Raw genomic sequence first — 20,238 nt, forward strand, 5'->3', positions numbered from 1 at the left:
TGTTTTATTGCAAATGTTTGGCAATTATCAAGTACTGTACTGAATCCACTTTCAGGCTATAATTAATTCAATTAAAGCAACATTGATCGAGAGTCTATGCTGTTCTACTCAGAGAACTTAAAGTGTTTTTTGGCTTGTCAACCGTTGAGCCAAGAGATAAGAGGGTTAGACCGCAAACAAAGAGTGTCAAATGAAATAAAGGCAAAGAACAAAAGAGATCTCTGCCCAAGAATAATCTCTTTGAACAACAGTCTGAGAATTGCAAGTGTGGAAAAATCGTAGCAGTGAATAATATATAGATTTAGCACAATTAAAATAACTGTTTCTCCTTATCCTTTAGAAGTTACGTTTACAACCTTTAAGGTTAGGATTTAAATGTCATACCTGTCATACATTGAACATTTAATTAATGTTAAATATGCTTCTATAGTAATGAAAATTGTTGGGCTCACTGCACTCAACTGTGTCCAAGGACTACACTTCCCACATGACACTGCAACTTTGCACATGCCATCACACCAAGACTACTGGTGCATACTGTTAGCTGCTCGTGTAATAAAGTAGTACACCAGCGATAAATGAGAATAAATGCATCAATTACTCATGCTTTCGGAAATGTCAGAAGAAAGATGTTGTACTACAATCTTTGCGTTTAGAACACAGCTCCTAAAAAGTGTGATTTATGAGACAATGGTGTTTTCTTTGCATCATCAACGAAGCAAATTCCAATTATCATCATTCATTATCCAAGCACTGATAGATTGTTGTTTGCCTATTTTAGTTTTTTGTCTTTAGTTAAACAGAGGAGTGTGTTGTAACTCCACGCATGTATTAACTTCAGCTAGCAGCTGCACAACAACAAATAACTAAGTAATAACGCTTAATAAAGCTTAATTACCCAGCTGTCATTTGACAAAGGGTGACACAAAACAAAGATAAGGATGCTAGGGCAGTTAGCTCGGCCAACTAAGGGCACCAAGGACTTTAAAGAGCACCTATTATGCTTTTTAGACTTTTATGACCTCTAAACGTTGTTGTAATGATTTATAGTCATGTTTAACCATATTAAAGTGTCAAATAATGACCTTCATGCATTTAGACGTATTCCCTGCTGACCGTCTGGGGTGGCTGTGCAAAGCGCTAAACACTAGGGACGCCGGTCGCGATTCACTTGTTCAAATTTCCGGGATTTATCTACGTAGAACAATCCGGATTTTCCATGTATGGTAATGCTGCAACCTGTTCTTCCGCAAGGTAACCAATCACAACGGTGTGGGGTTGGCAGGAGGGGGGCGAGGGGGTGGAGAAGGACGAAGCCGAGTGTTGACAGAGAATGCTGAAAGAGCCCAGATGAGAAGAAGAGTTTCCCGAAAATCTACATCGTTTTTTGTGCTGTTATTCGTGTAAGGTTGCTCTATAGGAGTCATTAATAAGAAATTAAGACCAGAAAAGTAGCATAATAGGAGATCTTTAAGAACACCAGAGAAGCTAGGTATACTATGGTTGTGGCCATTGCATTTGTTGTCGCCGTTTCACAGCAATGTTACCGTGGATGGGCATTCCTGCGCTTCACTCGCGGAGCATACCAATCTCAGAGGAGGTGTGAAAACGGGACAAATTGGCATATGAACCGCGCACCAGGGGCCGTGGTCAGCTCACTTTGTTTGGTCTGCACCGGCTACGACGCTAACACCACCAAGGACACCAAAAGACGATCACTCACCAAACTCGTCACAGATGCTCTCGTTCTGCAGCAGCACGGGGTGCTCGAAGGTGTCCCGGCAGTAGAGGACTCTGGTGTCGCCCCCCAGGGCGGCGATCCCGCCAAGCGCCAGCACGGTGTGGTCCACCAGCAGCCCGGAGGAGGAGGGCTGGTCCCGGAGCCGGGCCAGGACCGAGCGGTAGCGGCAGTACTGGGGGTAGCTGAGGACCAGGACCTTGCTCCCATCCTCCTCTTGGCCTGGGGAGAGCGAGAGAGAGGGAGGAGGGAACAAATTAACACCAGCGGAAACCGTTTGGCACGTCTGAGGCTCAAATCCCTACAACCATTTACAAATATGTGGTCACACATTAGCAGAAGTTAAGCAAATAAAGTGTTGGTTTTTATTTAGCACTAACTTCCAACACTCTCACCAACATTTTAATTGGATTGACTGCGTTTGTAAGCTGTTTGGTTCCAACATCCGTTTTTCGGTTGTCATCGTAACTAGGGAGCCAAATATATACTGTAGCGAGAGGAAAAGGCTTTTGTGTTTGCACCGTCTCCTGACTCACACCCCTGAGGCAAACAAGATCCTTCGACGCCCAAACGATCTGGGTTTATTCTGGGTTTATTTTTATTTATTGTTTTACATCCGATATCACAATTGTCTCTAAAGGTAACACCCATCTCTAAGGGGGACGGCGAATCATTCACACCTCTTTGATCCCCCACAGAGACCCTGCTCTCCGCCAAGCAGAGTCAGGTAAAGGCTCGGCAGAGTTGAAAGGACAGCATCTGAGACCGCCGTTCCATTTCCAATAAAGCTTTAGGAGACATTTAGATTCACTCTCACATCCTCCCAATTCTCAGCACCAGCACGGGCTAACAGAATTGGATAGAATGGAGCCGTTAATGCCCACTTAGTAGATAATAGCACTGCATGCTCGGGGATTGAAAGCTATGCATTGCCTTTAAAAGGAAAAGGGGGTTAGAGATGAAATGTCAAGACAAAGTCTAAGATCTCACAACTTAGTGGGACACGCTTTAACAAGCAGTTCGAGGTGAGGTAAGGAATCCTGTGTGTAGGTGTGTTTGTGTGTGTGTGTGTGTGTGTGTGTGTGTGTGTGTGTGTGTGTGTGTGTGTGTGTGTGTGTGTGTGTGTGTGTGTGTGTGTGTGTGTGTGATATGTGTGTGTGTGTGTGTGTGTGTGTGTGTGTTATGTGTATGTTCGTGTGTGTGTGCGTGCGTGTGTGTGTCTGTGTGTGTGTGTGTGTGTGTGTGTGTGTGTGTGTGTGTGGTGTGAGATGGTATCCAAAGCCCAGGGATTATGCAAAGAATACTGACCTTGTTGAAATAAACCTTATAATCCAACAATATTGTGAACTAGAAAATGCATTTCCTGCAGAAAATGCGGTGAGTGCTGTAGTACAAAGTGAGGTTGAAAATATTTTTTAATAAAGCCACATAGATTAAGACATTAAAGAAACGTTAAATGGCTTAAATCAAGTGAAGGGATTTGAACAAAAGTTCAAAAGTCTAAATGGAGTAAACAATGTAAACATGCAAACCATTTAAGAAATGTAAATGTTTGGAAACAAATACTGTCACAGTTGACTGAAAAGCGCAAAGCATTGCTAAAAATGCAGAAATGTAAAGTGAATTGAACTGAAGAATCTGAAAGGTCAAATGTATTGCCCTGCCCTGCTGGTGCGCGTGATTAAAAGTAGTTCAATAGAGTTGGGAAAAAACACCCAATCTGGCAACACTGCCGGAACGTCCTTCAAAACTAGCCCAATATGGCTAGATTTGTTAAATGGTTTGAACGAAGATAACAATTGAACTAGTTACGTCTTAAACAGTTGAAGGCTCCGCCGTCCACCCATTGACTCCCATGTTAAAAAAGATTGTATTTTAAAAGCAGAATATATTAAAAATTCCAAGCTATTCTGAACATTTAAAAATTTGAATGGAGTCTCTCGGTGAAATATTTAGGAAGGAGATAGGTCCCAAAGTGTGTAGAGAAAATAATAAAGAAAGAAAGAAAGAATAAAACTTAGGAAGAACACTAGTTGAGCGCTGCATGCAGCACTCACCTAATTAAAAATGGCAGATTATGCATTATATTACATGACAACAATCCTACATCTGTCAATGCTGTTTAAAGAAATCCGCAAATAGCTTAGCATGATGAAATATACGATGGCTAATAAAGACATGAAATCCGCCATCATTTCTGATTCAACACAACGTGATTATATTTATGACAACATTTGTGATACGATATAAAACATCCCATAAATACTGGAATAGAGTTGTGGCTGATGAACACAAAACATCCTCTGATATTTGCATTGGAATGGTAGGAATGTAGGAAGTAATCCCCTCACTACATGCTTAGTTAGTTTTAAAGGTCAGTCTAATTGGGTCCCTGTGAGTGCTGGGAGGCCGCATCTTGAAACCATCAAGAATGCTCCTGCTACGTGTGGAATCTGCTCACGGTAACTTGTGATGGGGAGAGGGACACGCACTCCAGTCTGATCCAATGTATCCACGTAACCAGGTCAAAGCACTGCTGAGCACAGGCAAACAATGCTTACAGACCGCTGCAGCACAGAGGAAGAAGGATAATGTTCCATTGTTTCAGTGTCCACTATTTCTCTATTGTTCTGACTCAAGAACTCATGTCACTAGTCAATTAAAGAACGAAGGGTTTGAGAATAAATGAATGAATTGTAGGATATATTGTTTGTTAATGCAACATTGAAGGCAATGTTGCATTAACAAACTGTGTTAATGCAACATTGTATTAAAAATATACAATGAAAAAAAAGTGCTGATTTTATTCTTTATTATTATGAACTAAATGAGACGCAGGCATATGTCATCGAGGTCATGCCTTTGCGTCCAATTAAAATGTGCCAGGACTCTGAGCCAGGTAAGTGACCCTTAATAGCCGGCTAGCTATGGATGTATTCAGTGCTAAGTAAAGTCATTAGGTCCACTACTATGCCACTTTAAAAGTGAATGATATGGCGTTCAAGTTTAGATACATCATTAAGTGCACACACTCACACCAAGACACACACAAACACGTTTGGCTGCACATTCATCAAAGAATGCGGCAGTTGACGCATGCAATCACAGCTCAGAGACAACAGGGGGCTTTTTTCAAAATGTCAGGAATTGTAATAATTGTATCGTAAGTCATAGCCCAACCTGCTCTCTATCTCCCTCTCCCTCTCTCTCTTTCTCTCTACCTCTCTCTCGTCCTTCACAGAGTTTCTCTTGATTAGGCTGTAGGTAGAGCCAGCGCCTGAAGGGCATTAATAACTGTTCTGAATCTGTGCATTGTACATGTGTATGTGTGTGTGTCCCACAGCCAACTGCAAGTACAGCCTGTGAAGTGTATATATACGAGGATGTGTGTGTTGTGTGTGTGTGTGTGTGTGTGTGTGTGTGTGTGTGCGTGCGTGCGTGCGTGCGTGCGTGCGTGCGTGCGTGCGTGCATGCGTGTGTGCGTGTGTGCGTGCGTGTGTTTTATGCCAGCAGGCTAATGTGTGTGACAGTGAGTCGGCAGCTCTGGGACCCAGTCACCTTGGTGGATGTTTCTCTGCGTGTGAGGCTCTGTTTGTGATATAACGTCCTCAATGGAGCTTTTTTCTGCGTGTCATGTACACGCACACAGCGAGTTATGCTGGCTTTAAAAGGGAACATACTGGCTTATGTAGCTTTGACCTTTCCAAAATAAGAGCGATTCTACCTTTGCATAAGTATTCCTCTCTTCCTCTCTGTTTCCGACATGTCTTCCATTCCATGCATTTCTTGCATATCCTCCCCCCGGCCCCCCTTCTTTCCATTTTCTTCTTGTTTTCTGCTTATTCATATGACCTCACTCTCTCCCCCTTCCCCTCTCTCTCTCTCCCCCCCTCCCTCTCGCTCTCTCTTTCTCGCTCTCTCCCTCTCCGTCTGTGTCTCTTTCTCTCTCCCCCTCTCTCTCTCCCACTCTCTCTCTCTGATGTTCTCCCTTGCACATCCCCTCAGGGGGACAGCGGTACACACAGTGAGTTGATCAAACAGCTGTGGTAGTGGCAGATTATTTTGGAGGGCCGTGTGTTGTAAAAGCTGCTGACCTCATAAACTACAACGTTGTCAGGGGTCATAAACCCCTTACTGGACAGCTGAGGTTAGTACCATTGAGGCCATTGCTGGAAACACAATGAAGTTCAGACACTAAATAATAATAATACGAGAAAAGGGAAGGCTGTCCTGAGAAAGCAGTAGCAGTTAATATCCGATGCAGCAGATTCCTACACATCTATAATACCCTTAATATTCCGCATCAATTCTCTCGCCTTCTTTTTTTATTTTTAGCCTGGTTATTCTCCAGGTTGTATTTTTTACATCATCTGTAATATCTTATATATAAAGTCCAGGCAGACTTATATTATCTGTGTCTCACCACTGTCTAATCAATACCTTGACAGCAGGGGAAAAGGAGGCACAATGCGATGATAGCAAAACAGAGAAGCCCGCTGCTGCTGAGCTGACCTGCTTACACTGCATTTCACAACACAATGCCGCACTGCTTTCTTTTCTGCCTGCTTTTTTTTTTTACTTGTCTCCTCACAGTTAATCCAAAATAAGACCATTATTCGGAACAATTCTCTGGCGGTGGGCTTGAAGACACATGAAGCCCACAAATGCTGAACTCGTTCTGTTGCCAGCATTGTGTACAGTAGTGAGCCGGCGGTCACGAGGAAAACAAGTTAAACATCTAATGTAATATTGAGATCATAGTCACATACATTCACGCCATTCTTCTGTGGAGGAACAGGGCAAGGCATCACCAGAGCAGAGGGGCCAGGAAGAAATGTCAGTTTGGAATAGAACACGTTAATCCCCCCATGTTTTCACAACAGGAACAACACCAGGAAGAAGAGTTTAATGACCATATTACGGATACAGAGGAGGGTCGTGCCCAGACACAAGTTCCACTCCTAGTGCAGATCAGGCATACTATTAATTACACACACACACACACACACACACACACACAGACACAGACACACACACACACACACACACACACACACACACACACACACACACACACACACACACACACACAGACACACACACACACACACACATAGACACACACACACACACACACACACACACACACACACACACACACACACACACACACACACACACACACACACACACACACACACACACATACACACACACACAAAAGCGAGAGGGTTTTGTGTAATTATACACGTTGAACATTTGACTATGTGGTATGTGTTTATTGTCTATTACATAAATCTCACAATATGCCACATGCTGAAACATATTCATTATGACTTTTGTTTACATTGCAAGTGGCTTCTCAACATGAAGAAGATAAGATATATTATTGAGAGTTATTTTCTAGAACAGGTGAAAAGCTGAATGATAATTGAGGTGTTTGTTCAGCAAATGTGTGTCAACTCCACTGTATGCTTCTAGTACGCTTCTAAATGTCCACGCTGAAGATATAATAGAGCCAGGCTCTGGTGGAAAACAACCAAAGACAACTGCATTCATTTATATTCACTGTATCTCTCCCTTCAAACAGAGCTTAGAAACAATCATTAGGCCATGAACTCTGACCACAGATCTCAGGCGCTGACTGTTTCACTGTTTCACAGAATAGCAGCGAAAAACCAGAGGGAGAAAATATGAGAGTCCTGGTCTCTGTCGCCCGCTGTCATTCTTAAATCACTGGCTGGGCTGAAATGTGCTGTTGTCAACGTTTCCACATTATCTGCCTGGATGCCGAATGCTACAACTTCCCCCTGGCTGCTTCTCTAGGGCTGGCAGAAAATTGTGAAGTATGTAACCCACAGCCAATAATGTCGAATTCATATTGTTTCCTTTTTTCCCTCCCTCTCGTTTTTCCTTTCTTTGTTTTATTTATTTATATAGTTATATTTTTGAATAAAAGAGAGAGCTAGAGAGAGACAGACAGAGAGAGAGAGAGAGAGAGAGAGAGAGAGAGAGAGAGAGAGAGAGAGAGAGAGAGAGAGAGAGAGAGAGGTAGTTAGGGTATATGTTGCAGGAAAAGAGGAGAAGGCAGGAATAGAGTTGTGTGTTGTGTGTGTGTGTGTGTGTGTGTGTGTGTGTGTGTGTGTGTGTGTGTGTGTGTGTGTGTGTGTGTGTGTGTGTGTGTGTGTGTGTGTGTGTGTGTGTGTGTGTGTGTGTGTGTGTGTGATAAAGAGAGAGAGTGAGAAAGAAAGGAAAAGACGGCAGTTTGATATTCTCTCTCCATCCTCAAGGCTCCTGTGCTCTGTATTGATCTGAGAGAGGTTGCCCTGTTTTCATTTAGACTCTCTCTCATAACATATAACACATATCCCATCCATCTCTCTCTCCCTCCCCTCTCTCTCCCTAGGTTGGCACTAGGACACAGGACACCGTCTGAGACGCCGGCTACATAAGAAGCAGCAGGCATACGATTTGATGAGGATATTGGTTGCATGTTATTGAAAGCTGACCTAATATAAACACAAACAGCATCTGTCAATGACACTGAATGTAAATGAGGCGTGGGACGGGGGATTGGGGGAGCAGAGAGAGCCCAAGGCGTCTGCAAGTGAGAACAAACCACTTGACGATGGGTGATTCATGGTTTAATCGTGCTGTGGATGTCTATGACGGGATAAAACAAAATTAAAGCAAAAAATGAAAGGCAGCATTTTCCCAATTCGAAAGTTGTGTGTGTGTGTGTTTAACCCATAAAGAAACATTGAAATGAATCACTCAAAAGATAAATAAAGCAGGAGAAAAGCGCTTGTGTGTTGTGTCACTACTGGGGCTGTGTGAGCGTGTTCTGTTCAAAGGGAGCCCGTGGTTTAAACCCTATTCACATTCATCCGACAGAACCCCGCAACATAACACGCTGTGTCTGCAAATGAGTCCAACGACAGCAGCCAGCAGTCAGTCACCAACACTACATCACTCACGGCCATGGACTCGTCTTTCCTCTGCCCATAATATCAACCACTAGGCCGTGCGCATGCACGCCCCCGGGCCGTGCGCATGCACGCCCCCGGGCCGTGCGCATGCACGCCCCCGGGCCGTGCGCATGCACGCCCCCGGGCCGTGCGCATGCACGCCCCCGGGCCGTGCACGCACCTATACAAGAGCGCTGCAGAGATATCAGGGCTTTGACGTACACAAAGCATGTCCTGTGTGTTGCAAACGCTTTAAGAGTGTATGTGGAATGGGGGGGAGGGGGGAATCATATTCCCACAAAAGGGCACAAGAACCCAGAGGAAATGTTCTATTGGAACTATACAGACAGAGAGAGAAAGAGGGAGAGAGAAGGGAGGGAGGGAAGGAGAGAGAGAGAGCAATGCATGTTGGCTCCTGTTCTTAATTATGGTCAAGCAGCAAAGTGCCTCCTTCATTTCAGTTGGGGTGGGGCAGCAGGCTTTTAAAGAAGAAGAAAAAAAATATTGCTTACTATAATTTTTCGTCTCATTTAATCGAGTATGCAGCACACGGAAATTGAGGACACAAAGCTATGAAAACCGAAAAAAAATCAGGACTGAATAATATTGCACGTGGCTGCGCTGGCGTGAACATATATTGTACGGATTGGGGAAAAACAAGTCGGTACATTCATAGGCAAAATGCAACTCGACTTTCCTTTAAATTCCATCTGCCATATTTCTGCGGTTGTCGAGGTCGTAAACATGAAAGCACAACAGCATATTTCCACCAGCGCACGCCCATATCCAATGGTTTAGTTATTTCACAGCACAGCAGCGCTGATGGCAGAGGAGAAGGAACAGAGACGAATAGAGGAAGGAGAAGGAGAAGGAGAAGAAGGAGCAGAGAAAACACAAGCACTTTCCTGCGGTTGATTTATGTGATTCTATTACATTAAACATTCTTTGCCCCAAGCAGCCTGCGCTCCCTAGCAACCGTCTCCAGCGGGCCTAATGCATCTGGCACAGGGCCACAGTCAGCTGCCTGCTTTATTGATTGCCAGATTGAAAACTTTGCATTTAACAGCTCCTGTTAAACATAACCAAATGATTCAAAAGCCCAAATTGGTTCCCTTTACTATATGACACAAAGCAACAATAGCAACAAACAACCTTTAAGAGGCTCATTATAAAAGAGCTATCGGAGCGCCCCCCCGGGGCCTAGCGCGGTCTCGTTCGATATTAAGATATTGTTTGTGCTGTGTGGGGAATTTGGCGCCGTTTTTTTTGCATAGCAGAGCTGAAATACGATTACCTCGGGGTCATATGCGGGCAGCTAGAGCCAATACAGTCGGGCCTGTAACTAAAGATGAGCAACACACTGGTTTGTTGAAAGCAGCGCTGACAATCAACATGCTGTTCTCCCATTGCGTTGTGACAGATTCGCTTTCTGCTCCAGAGCTAGGCATTGACTAATGGCCAACTGCTGGTGTGTGTGTTTTTGAAGGGCAGTGAATCTGCTCTCTGTGAAGTCAAGCAGAGCGGAGCTACAGAAGAAAAACGCAGGGGAAAAAAATGAAAAGAACCAAACTGCTCTGGCAGCGACTGAAAGGAACACAAACATCACACGGTTTAAATATTACATCCAGTTTATGTTCCCCACCTTATTTTTTTGTTTTTCTTTCTTCTCGTTTTTTAAAGTTTCAACAACAAGCCCGCCGCTTACTATATACTAACCAAGGCTAAATTAATTTCACACACAGGTGAGGATGAAACGTCTGATAGGACGGACACTTTCATCAGACACAGATCCCAGAGCGACACGATAAGGCCCAGCTGGGACACTAGGAGGGGGACACTAAGAGTTGGTGGTCCAAGCGCCTACTGGGAGCTTGGACCACTGGGACACTAGGAGCTGGGACCACTGGGACACTAGGAGCTGGGACCACTGGGAGCTGGGACAGCAGCACTTGTCACACCCAGAGATATATTCAGATCCGGAGACCCAGAGAGATCCAGTGAAAGAAACCGAGGGGAAGGAACAAGGAAGCAGGACAAACAGGAAAGTTGTCCAGCTTGTACTTTATTCAATTGGTGTCCTTAGCTGGTCGTAAGGCAGGCAACAGTTGTTGTGTTTGTGCAAACATAAGCTCCTCCTCCATCAGAATAAAACGAATGACGCATTGCCCTTAAATGTATCTTTAATGGAACAGCCAGTTCCAATTTGAACAAATTCCACAAGAAGGTTGGAGGGAAAGGAGAGGGAGGGGGAAAAAAACATCTTATCAGGAGATTGGGAATTGGGTCAGGCGAAAGAATGACATGTCATTCCAGATCAAAGTTGCCGTGTGTGTTTCCTCAAAGCCCCAGGCCCCATTATCAACCCAGAGTGGTTTCTGAGGGCGTGGGCCGCCAGCCCAAAGAGGAAACATGATTTAATATGTTTTAAGGAAAAGAATGGAGCAGGAAAAAAAACGAAGAAGGAGGAGGGGGGAGGAGGAAAGAGAAATACTATAGGGAAGTCAAGAAGGAGGGCTATTAAGGACGTGTGTGTTTCCCATTGGTAAAACTGTAAGGGGGATGGAGTGGGTGGGGTGGGGGGTGCCTGTCATTCAGCAGGACTCTATTGTGAATTCCTGTCCTTATATAAGAGCCTCTCTTTCTCATTCTCTCTCTCTCTCTCTCTCTCTCTCTCTCTCTTTCTCATTCTCTCTCTCTCTCTCTCTCTCTCCCTCTGTATCTCTGCCTCTATCAGGGGATCTGTACAGAAGAGCAGGAAAAGGCTTTAAATAAACAGTAGGCCGAGGTAAGCCGACTGGAACCCCTTTCAATAATTACATCCAACACAATACCCAATTTACATGGGATTTATTTAGCTGGGGGGACGCGACAAAGTGGCAGTGGAGAAAGCAGTGACACTCGCAGCATATGATAGTGGCTGGAGCCTGAGTGCTCTCCAAGGAGGGGAGGCTTTATGCCGCGGCTTAGAGGACGCGCCTACAGACAGAAATATGTCATTAAAAACCCGCTGCCATCTGTTCACATTTTGAGCTATTGTGATGTCATTGGACATAATGCTCGCCAACAGACAGACAGACAGACAGACAGACAGACAGACAGACAGACAGACAGACAGACAGACAGACAGACAGACAGACAGACAGACAGACAGACAGACAGACAGACAGACAGACAGACAGACAGACAGACAGACAGACAGACAGACAGACAGACAGACAGACAAAAGGAAGTGGAGGCTTCTGGGATGAATGGAGAGCAGTGGAAGTGGTGGTGATGCCCGTTGTGTGAGAGGCACGTCCAAATATAATAATAACAGAAGAGAAAAACACTGTTGCCTTTACAAGCTGGAACGATCTGCTTTAGTAATTATTTAACTCCTCTCGCTCTTGAGAAATCCCTGGTGAAGCCGCGAGCTCTGCCATGTAATTAAATATGCTAAAATAATGGAGGGCCAATGTTCCTTTATTAGCATCCGCAAACCAACATTATATTAATATTGCATTAGCATAAAACACGTATGAAACACAAATCAGGCCAATTCAGAGTATGTTTAGCAGCCTTCATCTCACACACTGTATACGACACCACTATACTTATAGACAGAGAACAAGAGACATAGATGTATATCAATAAATATATAGATTTACATATCGATGTACACAGAGACAAGAACACATCCTCATACACACATAGTGACCACGTGCTCTCCGCATCAAACGTGTCGTTGACAAAGCGTTTGGTGATCCCCCCCCCACGCCGTCTCCTATCCTCTCCCTGTCCCCCACCCCTGCTCTCTATCTGAATACTGTCCTTCCACAAGGTGAATGCATCAACCCCCCCACCCCCCCAGATGAGGGGCCGAGAGGAAAGTCAAGGGGAATATCAAGATTGGGTCGAGTGCCTCGCGCCAGACGCTCCTGGACTCCTCTGGCCGGCGGGTAACGAGGAAACGGAGTGACAGGTTGGCATGGAGGACGGAGCAGTACATCAAATGATCTATTGTTACATGCCATGACGCTGCCTCCAACTGCCGTGCCACTCAATGAATCAAAGTCACCCCAAAAAAAAATCAGGACTGAGCATAATGCTGGATCTTTTCTGGGGAAAGCGTGTTAGCTCACATCCCATTTTATTGTTATGCCTTTCCCCTTGTTTGAGCTGAAGTTGTCATTATGAGGACTCGTAATTACAAGCGGCCAAGCAGGTATGCTAGCCAAGATTGTACACAAACGCATAAACGCATGCACGCATACACACACAAACACACACGTACACACACACACACACACACACACACACACACACACACACACACACACACACACACACACACACACACACACACACACACACACACACACACACACACACACACACACACACACACACACACACACAAACGTTGCTTCCACAAAGCTGTGGAATCTATCAAAGCCCTATTGCAATTACCTTTCACTGCGGGGGAAAGGCATTACCTCTGCTGTTTCTAAAGGCTAAAAGCTGATCTGCTATTCTATTTATTCCAGCTCATAGCTCATATAGCCGCTGAGATATTCCAGCCGACGCATGTGCTAATATTTGAGCTTACTTGAAGCCAATATTGAAGAGCTGATCTGCATTATTCGTTGGCAGTGATTTTCTTGTTATTTTATGTCACTGCACTGATTTAAATAGGGAATGGATTATTTTGTTCCAAACAAAGGCAATGTTGAAACACAACAAAAGGTTGTTCCAGGTAATCGTTGATTTGATTCGACAGTTTCACAAAACCTCCGGCTACCGTCGAACAATGCCATTCCTATTAGCGTCAACGATTAAATGCAATATTGTGTTGTCACTAAGAACTACCTCATGAGGTTGCAACACACTAGCAGGAAAAACATCGTGCCTATTCTTGTCATACAGCAATGGATGAGCTATTTCGAAATTAAAACAAACACAAAAAGACTCAAGGAAACAAGAATAAAAACCCTCTGGTGGGTTTGATGACGTCAGATAAATATCCCACAGGTTGTCAAAGGACCAGCCTCGGAGTCAAGCTGAGATTTTCTCCCCAGATTTATTAATGACTTTGTTTGTTCTGCTCTTTACTGGGGCATGTGATAACACTACGCTCACTTTTACCTCGAGGGCACAACATAAGATAGTATTATTATGTTCTTAACAGCGGCCGGGTTCGGCTGAATTAAAAAGTGGGCTGATATCACGGGTGTTGATCTGCCCAAAACAGTGAGGAGCCCGAGGTAAAGACAGCTTTACGCGCGTTCATAAAGCAGATGGGCCGCTGCCGCTGATGAAATATGCAGGGTTATTAAACATACAATCTGTGTGATTCAGCATCAATGCCTGCCGAGCCCGTGCTCCGACACCCCCTCAGTCTCCATGGACCCTCTCTCTGCATCGTTCTCTATGGCTGCGTTTCATTGACACATCGCAGATACACACGCCACGTTTAAGAGATAAACAATTAGCGGCTCGGATGAGATGCCAACTGAATGAAATACAAATATAATCATGAATAGTCCAAATAAATAAATAACATGAATTTATAATGTTACGTTTATTTTAATCATCTAGATAAACACACACACACACACACATACATACATACATACATACATACATACATACATACATACATACATACATACATACATACATACATACATACTGTACACACATACATACATACATACATACATACATACATACATACATACATACATACATACATACATACATACATACATACATACATACTGTACATACATACATACATACATACATACATACATACATACATACATACATACATACTGTACATACATACATACATACATACATACATACATACATACATACTGTACATACATACATACATACATACATACATACATACATACATACATACATACTGTACATACGTACATACATACATACATACATACATACATACTTTACATACATACATACATACATACATACATACATACATACATACGCATGTACGTACAGACACACACACACACACCTATGCTGTTAATTCTGAAAGCTTTTAGGATTTACAAAATAATAATTTGATCCTCCCTGTTTTGACAAGGAGAGATAGAGATCCTTTGAAAGGCTGGTGGTTAGGTAACACTTAGCAGTGACTCACAACCTCTATGGCAGACAATTAGTTTATTGAAAGACAGATCAGGTGTTGTAAAAGTAATACGTTTCACAGAGGTCTTTGCTAATCAATTAATTGAAAATGCCACTATTCATTTAGAATTCATAGTCAATAACGGCAGGCACACAAAAAGATTTGGATAAAGTAAAAGCAGAAAAAACATTCCGATATCTGTTTTTAAGGTTGGTTGCAGAGGTCACATCAATAGTAGTTGTTCCAGGCATGACTAATGGAGAGCAGAGAGAGAGCTGTTGTTTTAGACCCTGCTAATGGAGTGACATAGCTCCTCATTTCCTCTGAGGCACTTCTCATTGTTTAACCATCCACCAGTTTCCATACCACTCAAACCCTCCCACATGCACACACAAAACACAACAACGCACACAGAATGTATCATTCCAGAAATAAAGGGACACAAATTATTAATGAACGTAGCTATCTGAAGAAGTTTTATTGGATTACAATGCGGCGGTTTCAGGGGAAGGAAATCTGCATCGGTATGCTTCTCTCTCTCAATATGCAAATAACACCTCTCCCTGTTTCATCCTCTCTCTCTATAACACTCTCTCTTGCTTCTCCCTATAAAAAAACACAAAATGCACTTTCTCTCTTTATACCTTTCTTTTTTCCTCCCTTGTATCTGACACCCGGGATCTCTCTCTCTCCTCTCCCTCTCTCTCTCTCTCTCTCTCTCTCTCTCTCTCTCTCTCTCTCTCTCTCTCTCTCTCTTTCTCTTCTCTCTCTCTCTCTCTCTCTCTCTCTCTCTCTCTCTCTCTCTCTCTCTCTATTTTTCCCCCTCCATTCAAATTCGAGGCATGCTCCAACATCTAATAGATTTTTCCGCCCCGCGACACAATTTACTGCTTACAGATTTAGAATTCTCTGGCTCCTGGCCAGTCCCCGGTTGTAAGGGGAATTAATGATATGAGCAGATCAGTGAGGAAAAACAACTTGTGATTCTCTCTCTCTCGCTCTCTTTCTCTGTCTTTCTATCTCTTTCTCTCTAAAGGTCTGAACATAATGAAGAAAATATTAGACAAATACACAAGCATTGATAAAGAGAGAGAGATAGAAAAAGAGAGAGAAAAAAGAGAGTGAGGAAGAGTGAGAGAGAGAGAGAGAGAGAGAGAGAGAGAGAGAGAGAGAGAGAGAGAGAGAGAGAGAGAGAGAGAGAGAGAGAGAGAGAGAGAGAGAGAGAGAGAGAGAGAGAGAGAGAGAGAGAGAGAGACAGAGACAGAGACAGAGAAAGAAAGAGAGGCACATAATCAATACACACACTCCATTAAATTACTTCAAAATAGATTCAGAACAGTTTCCAGAATTAGTTGAATAGAAAACACAGACTGGCAGGCGAATATGTCCTGGAAGGGAGTGTTTGTGTGTGTGTGTGTGTGTGTGTGTGTGTGTGTGTGTGTGTGTGTGTGTGTGTGTGTGTGTGTGTGTGTGGAAGGGGGGGTGGGGGGTGGTGGATGACATACATAATACAATCTGCCATATACTGGAATTGAGTAGAGCCCTTTGTGTTTTACCAACAGGAGTGGTTCAGTTGTCTTCCAGGGTCGCTGCATTATTCCCGTCACACTACTGCATTTACTCTAATGTTCCTTTCCAGGAGGGAAAGAGAAGGAACACATGAACCTTTGTAGTTTGATGATAGGGACCAGGAATATAAACAAAAAACAAATTGTGTTGCTGTCTTGTCACAGACTCCGAGCAGAGTCTATGCAGACCGCATCTATGTGCTTCCTTATCACCTACCTAAACACTTCACAACCCTCGGAATGGGGACAAAATCTCAACTCCACATCAAATAGAAATATAGTGTGCCTTATGTGTGTGTGTGTGTGTGTGTGTGTGTGTGTGTGTGTGTGTGTGTGTGTGTGTGTGTGTGTGTGTGTGTGTGTGTGTGTGTGTGTGTGTGTGTGTGTGTGTGTGTGTGTGTGTGTGTGTGTGTGTGTGTGTGTGTGTGTGTGTGTGTGTGTGTGTGTGTGTGTGTGTGTGTGTGTGTGTGTGTGTGTGTGTGTGTGTGTGTGTGTGTGTGTGTGTGTGTGTGGACATATATTTGTGTCTTTGTGTGTGTGTGTATATGTGTGTGTGTGTGTGTGTGTGTGTGTGTTTGCTTGTTTGTTGCCCTCGGGATCAGACCTTGCAACACAACACTTTCCCACTCACTGGATGGAGCACAGCAGGGTAATAACAAGCCTTAGCCCCAGTACATGGCGGGAAAATAAAGCCCAACAATGAGGATCTCCAAGTGCAACTGGCAATTGCATGCCACGGCTAGCAGTAGCTAACTATAGTATTGTACTCTTATATTATACATGAGAAAGATTCAATGTCAATCTGCTCATAACAATAATGACCTGTATTCCTTTAGACATGTTTCCGGTCCTGATGTTGTTATTGTGATATTTGTATGGTGTTTAGTTCTTCTATCTGTCGGGGTGCGTCCCAGAGGGTCCGATGATTGATCTCTCAGCACACCGGGAATGGAGGCGGGAGATGATGGTGGAAGACAGCCGGCCGGGCGCATCCTCTCTGTACTCTGAAGAGAGGAGTCACCAGCTATGACCTTGTGTAATATTCCCCCCACCCCCCCACCTCCTCCTCCTCCCCCAAGTCAAGGATCTGCTCACTGGCTTGAAGAAGACAGAAAACCTATTGACTGTTTGGTGAGCCCAGAACTATCCTGTTGGCGTGTGTGTTTGTATGTGTGGGTATAAAGGGTTTATGTGTGTGTTTGTGTGTGTGTGTGTCTGTGTGTGTGTGTGTGTGTGTGTGTGTGTGTGTGTGTGTGTGTGTGTGTGTGTGTGTGTGTGTGTGTGTGTGTGTGTGTGTGTGTGTGTGTGTGTGTGTGTGTGTGTGTGTGCATGCGTGTGTATGTGTTAAATATTCCACTGCTCTGTCTCTCTGCACATAAAGCAACAAAATGTACCTGCTGATACAGCCACCTCATACCCGGCCACAGAGAACACAACCAAACCAATTTGTTTGTCAAAGAGGAAAAGGGAAGAGAAGAGAGGGAGGAGAAAGCGGGCCAGTCCCCATGGGTGAGATAAAGAGGGACAGAGTGTAAACTTCGCAAGCAAGTCATCTCTCATTGGATCACAGTCCCAAAATAAGGACTGGTCCCAATAAAAAGATACATTGAATGAGGATTAATGAAATCTGCACAGAGCATAATGTATCAAATTGCACCACGCACACACACACCCACACATCAACAAACACACACAAACCCGAAGACACGCACACACACGCACACCAACCAACGACTGAAAGTTTGCATTTCTGCTGACTTGATTGAGTAATATTGTTTTCAAGCCCATCACTTGCTAGGTCGTTGCATTGCTTTTTTCCCAAACACAGCACATGAATTATGACACCAGTCTTCTCTTGAGCCTCACACAGAATTCATCGTGGTACATACCGCAGCACAACAGCCAAGGTCATCTGTTTCTGAAATTAATTACTCAACGCTGTGTGCAGGAGTGGCTTTTTTTATCCAGAGCAGAGATGGGCTGTTTCAGATTAGTTGCCAAACTATGACTCTTGTGCAATGCAGATCAAGAACAATACCTCCATGTGGTCCTGCTTTTCAAGACAAATTAGTTTTTTTGCAGAATCTTTCATGCGCTAACTGGAAGACAAATGAAATACACATTGCACTTAATACACCCTGGCTGAATGCCAGGAACACGTTAAGACGTACGGTCAATAATGAATTATTACAAAAAGTCCCCCTCCATAACAATGGCAAGCTTTATTGCGTTTGAGCTCACAATGGCCCTATTTTGTGAGGACTTGAGTATAACTGCAGTATCCTGTTATAGGGAACAATCCAATTCATCCTGGCTGGGAGTAACAATCAGCATATACATCATTTGGTGAATATCGCCAGGAAAAAACGCTTTTCAGGGGCAGAAAATGCATGAAAGAAACACAAAGCTGTATCCTTTCCGCATAATGACTAAATAGGTTATGGGCGGCATTATGTGGTTCTACAGAACACTTCATGTTCTTTCCATTTAGGTCTGTGCCATCTCAATTGGAATACACCTCTAAAATGGGCAGCAGCATTGCAGTGGCATATTTCATATGTCTATGCAAACCCCTCCTTAGAGATGCATGCATGTCCTTGACGAATAAGTGACATTATTCCATTCCATTCCATTTTCCCCTCTCTCTCTCCCTCCCCCTCTCCTCTCTCCCTCTCTCTCTCTCTCTCTCTCTCTCTCTCTCTCTCTCTCTCTCTCTCTCTCTCTCTCTCTCTCTCTCTCTCTCTCTCTCTCTCTCCTCACTCGCTCTCCTTCTCTACTGCTGTCTACTGCTTCCCTTTCAGTAACTTTCTAAGATCATTAAAATGTGCCATGCAACAATAAGGTAGCGATTGAATGAACAAAGACTATGTCGTTTGCAGTCTCTGCAATCGCGCGGCTTTGTCTTTGTCTGTGAGTGTGCGTGCGCGTACGTGCGTTGTGTCAGGGCACGTACGTGCACGTGTGCGCGTGTGCGTGCGAGCTTGCAGGGTATGTGTTTGTGCTTTTTGGTGGCCTGCCAAAGCCATAGCTGGTTGAGCTGAGGCAGCAGATTCTTCAGTATAGTGTCCCATCATAGTGACAAGTGCATTTAGATCCAAGCTGATGGAGTCATTAACGGCAGCAGCACTCATTAGCGACACAAACATTTGTACACAACCATGCACGTGTGTGCGTGTGTGTGTGCGCAGACCAACACACACACACACACACACACACACACACACACACACACACACACACACACACACACACACACACACACACACACACACACACACACACAAACACACACACAAACACACACATTCCCAGGCCAAAGGCCCATTATATAAACTAACAAACCTCGTAAAAAAAAGCATAATTTAACAGTCGATAAAATGCAAAACAAAGGAAATCTATCAACTGCTTACTATGCAGCATATTTATAGGTGATCACAGTATGAAACATAATATCCTTCAGGAGTCCGGCTGACACACCTGCTTATGCCGGCAAGCAATCTCTGACACAAACACACACACAGGCACGCATGCACACACACACACATACGAACTCAGGCACACGCATGCTGCACAATCAAACACTATTGATTCCTAGAGTACTCAGAACGACAAAGCATCCATTATTGATTGCCCTGTCCTCTTGGTGTATGAGATTCTAACAACGCCCTGACTGTATTCAAGGTCAAGGCAGCATTCAGAGGGAGAAACAAGCAGGAAAATCCAAGGGGTAAAACAACACGAGAGTCATCAATACATTGTGTCTTTTGTTGTTGCTACCGTGAGCAGGTTTTAAGACGTTTTCAGCATTGTTTGTTTTTT

General features: G+C 43.9%; 1 protein-coding gene across 1 annotated transcript in view; it reads right to left on the minus strand.

The window, feature by feature from the left end:
• The window catches only part of arid5b (AT-rich interaction domain 5B), a 70,314-nt gene that overhangs the window by 36,679 nt on the left and 13,397 nt on the right, over positions 1 to 20,238 (minus strand). Inside the window, exon 4 of the mRNA XM_060072597.1 lies at positions 1,724 to 1,960. Coding sequence (XP_059928580.1) covers positions 1,724 to 1,960 — 237 coding nt within the window. The remainder of the gene's footprint in view (positions 1 to 1,723; positions 1,961 to 20,238) is intronic.

The sequence above is a fragment of the Gadus macrocephalus genome, chromosome 15 (genome assembly GCF_031168955.1).
Source record: "Gadus macrocephalus chromosome 15, ASM3116895v1".
NCBI classification, from domain to species: Eukaryota; Metazoa; Chordata; class Actinopteri; order Gadiformes; family Gadidae; genus Gadus; species Gadus macrocephalus.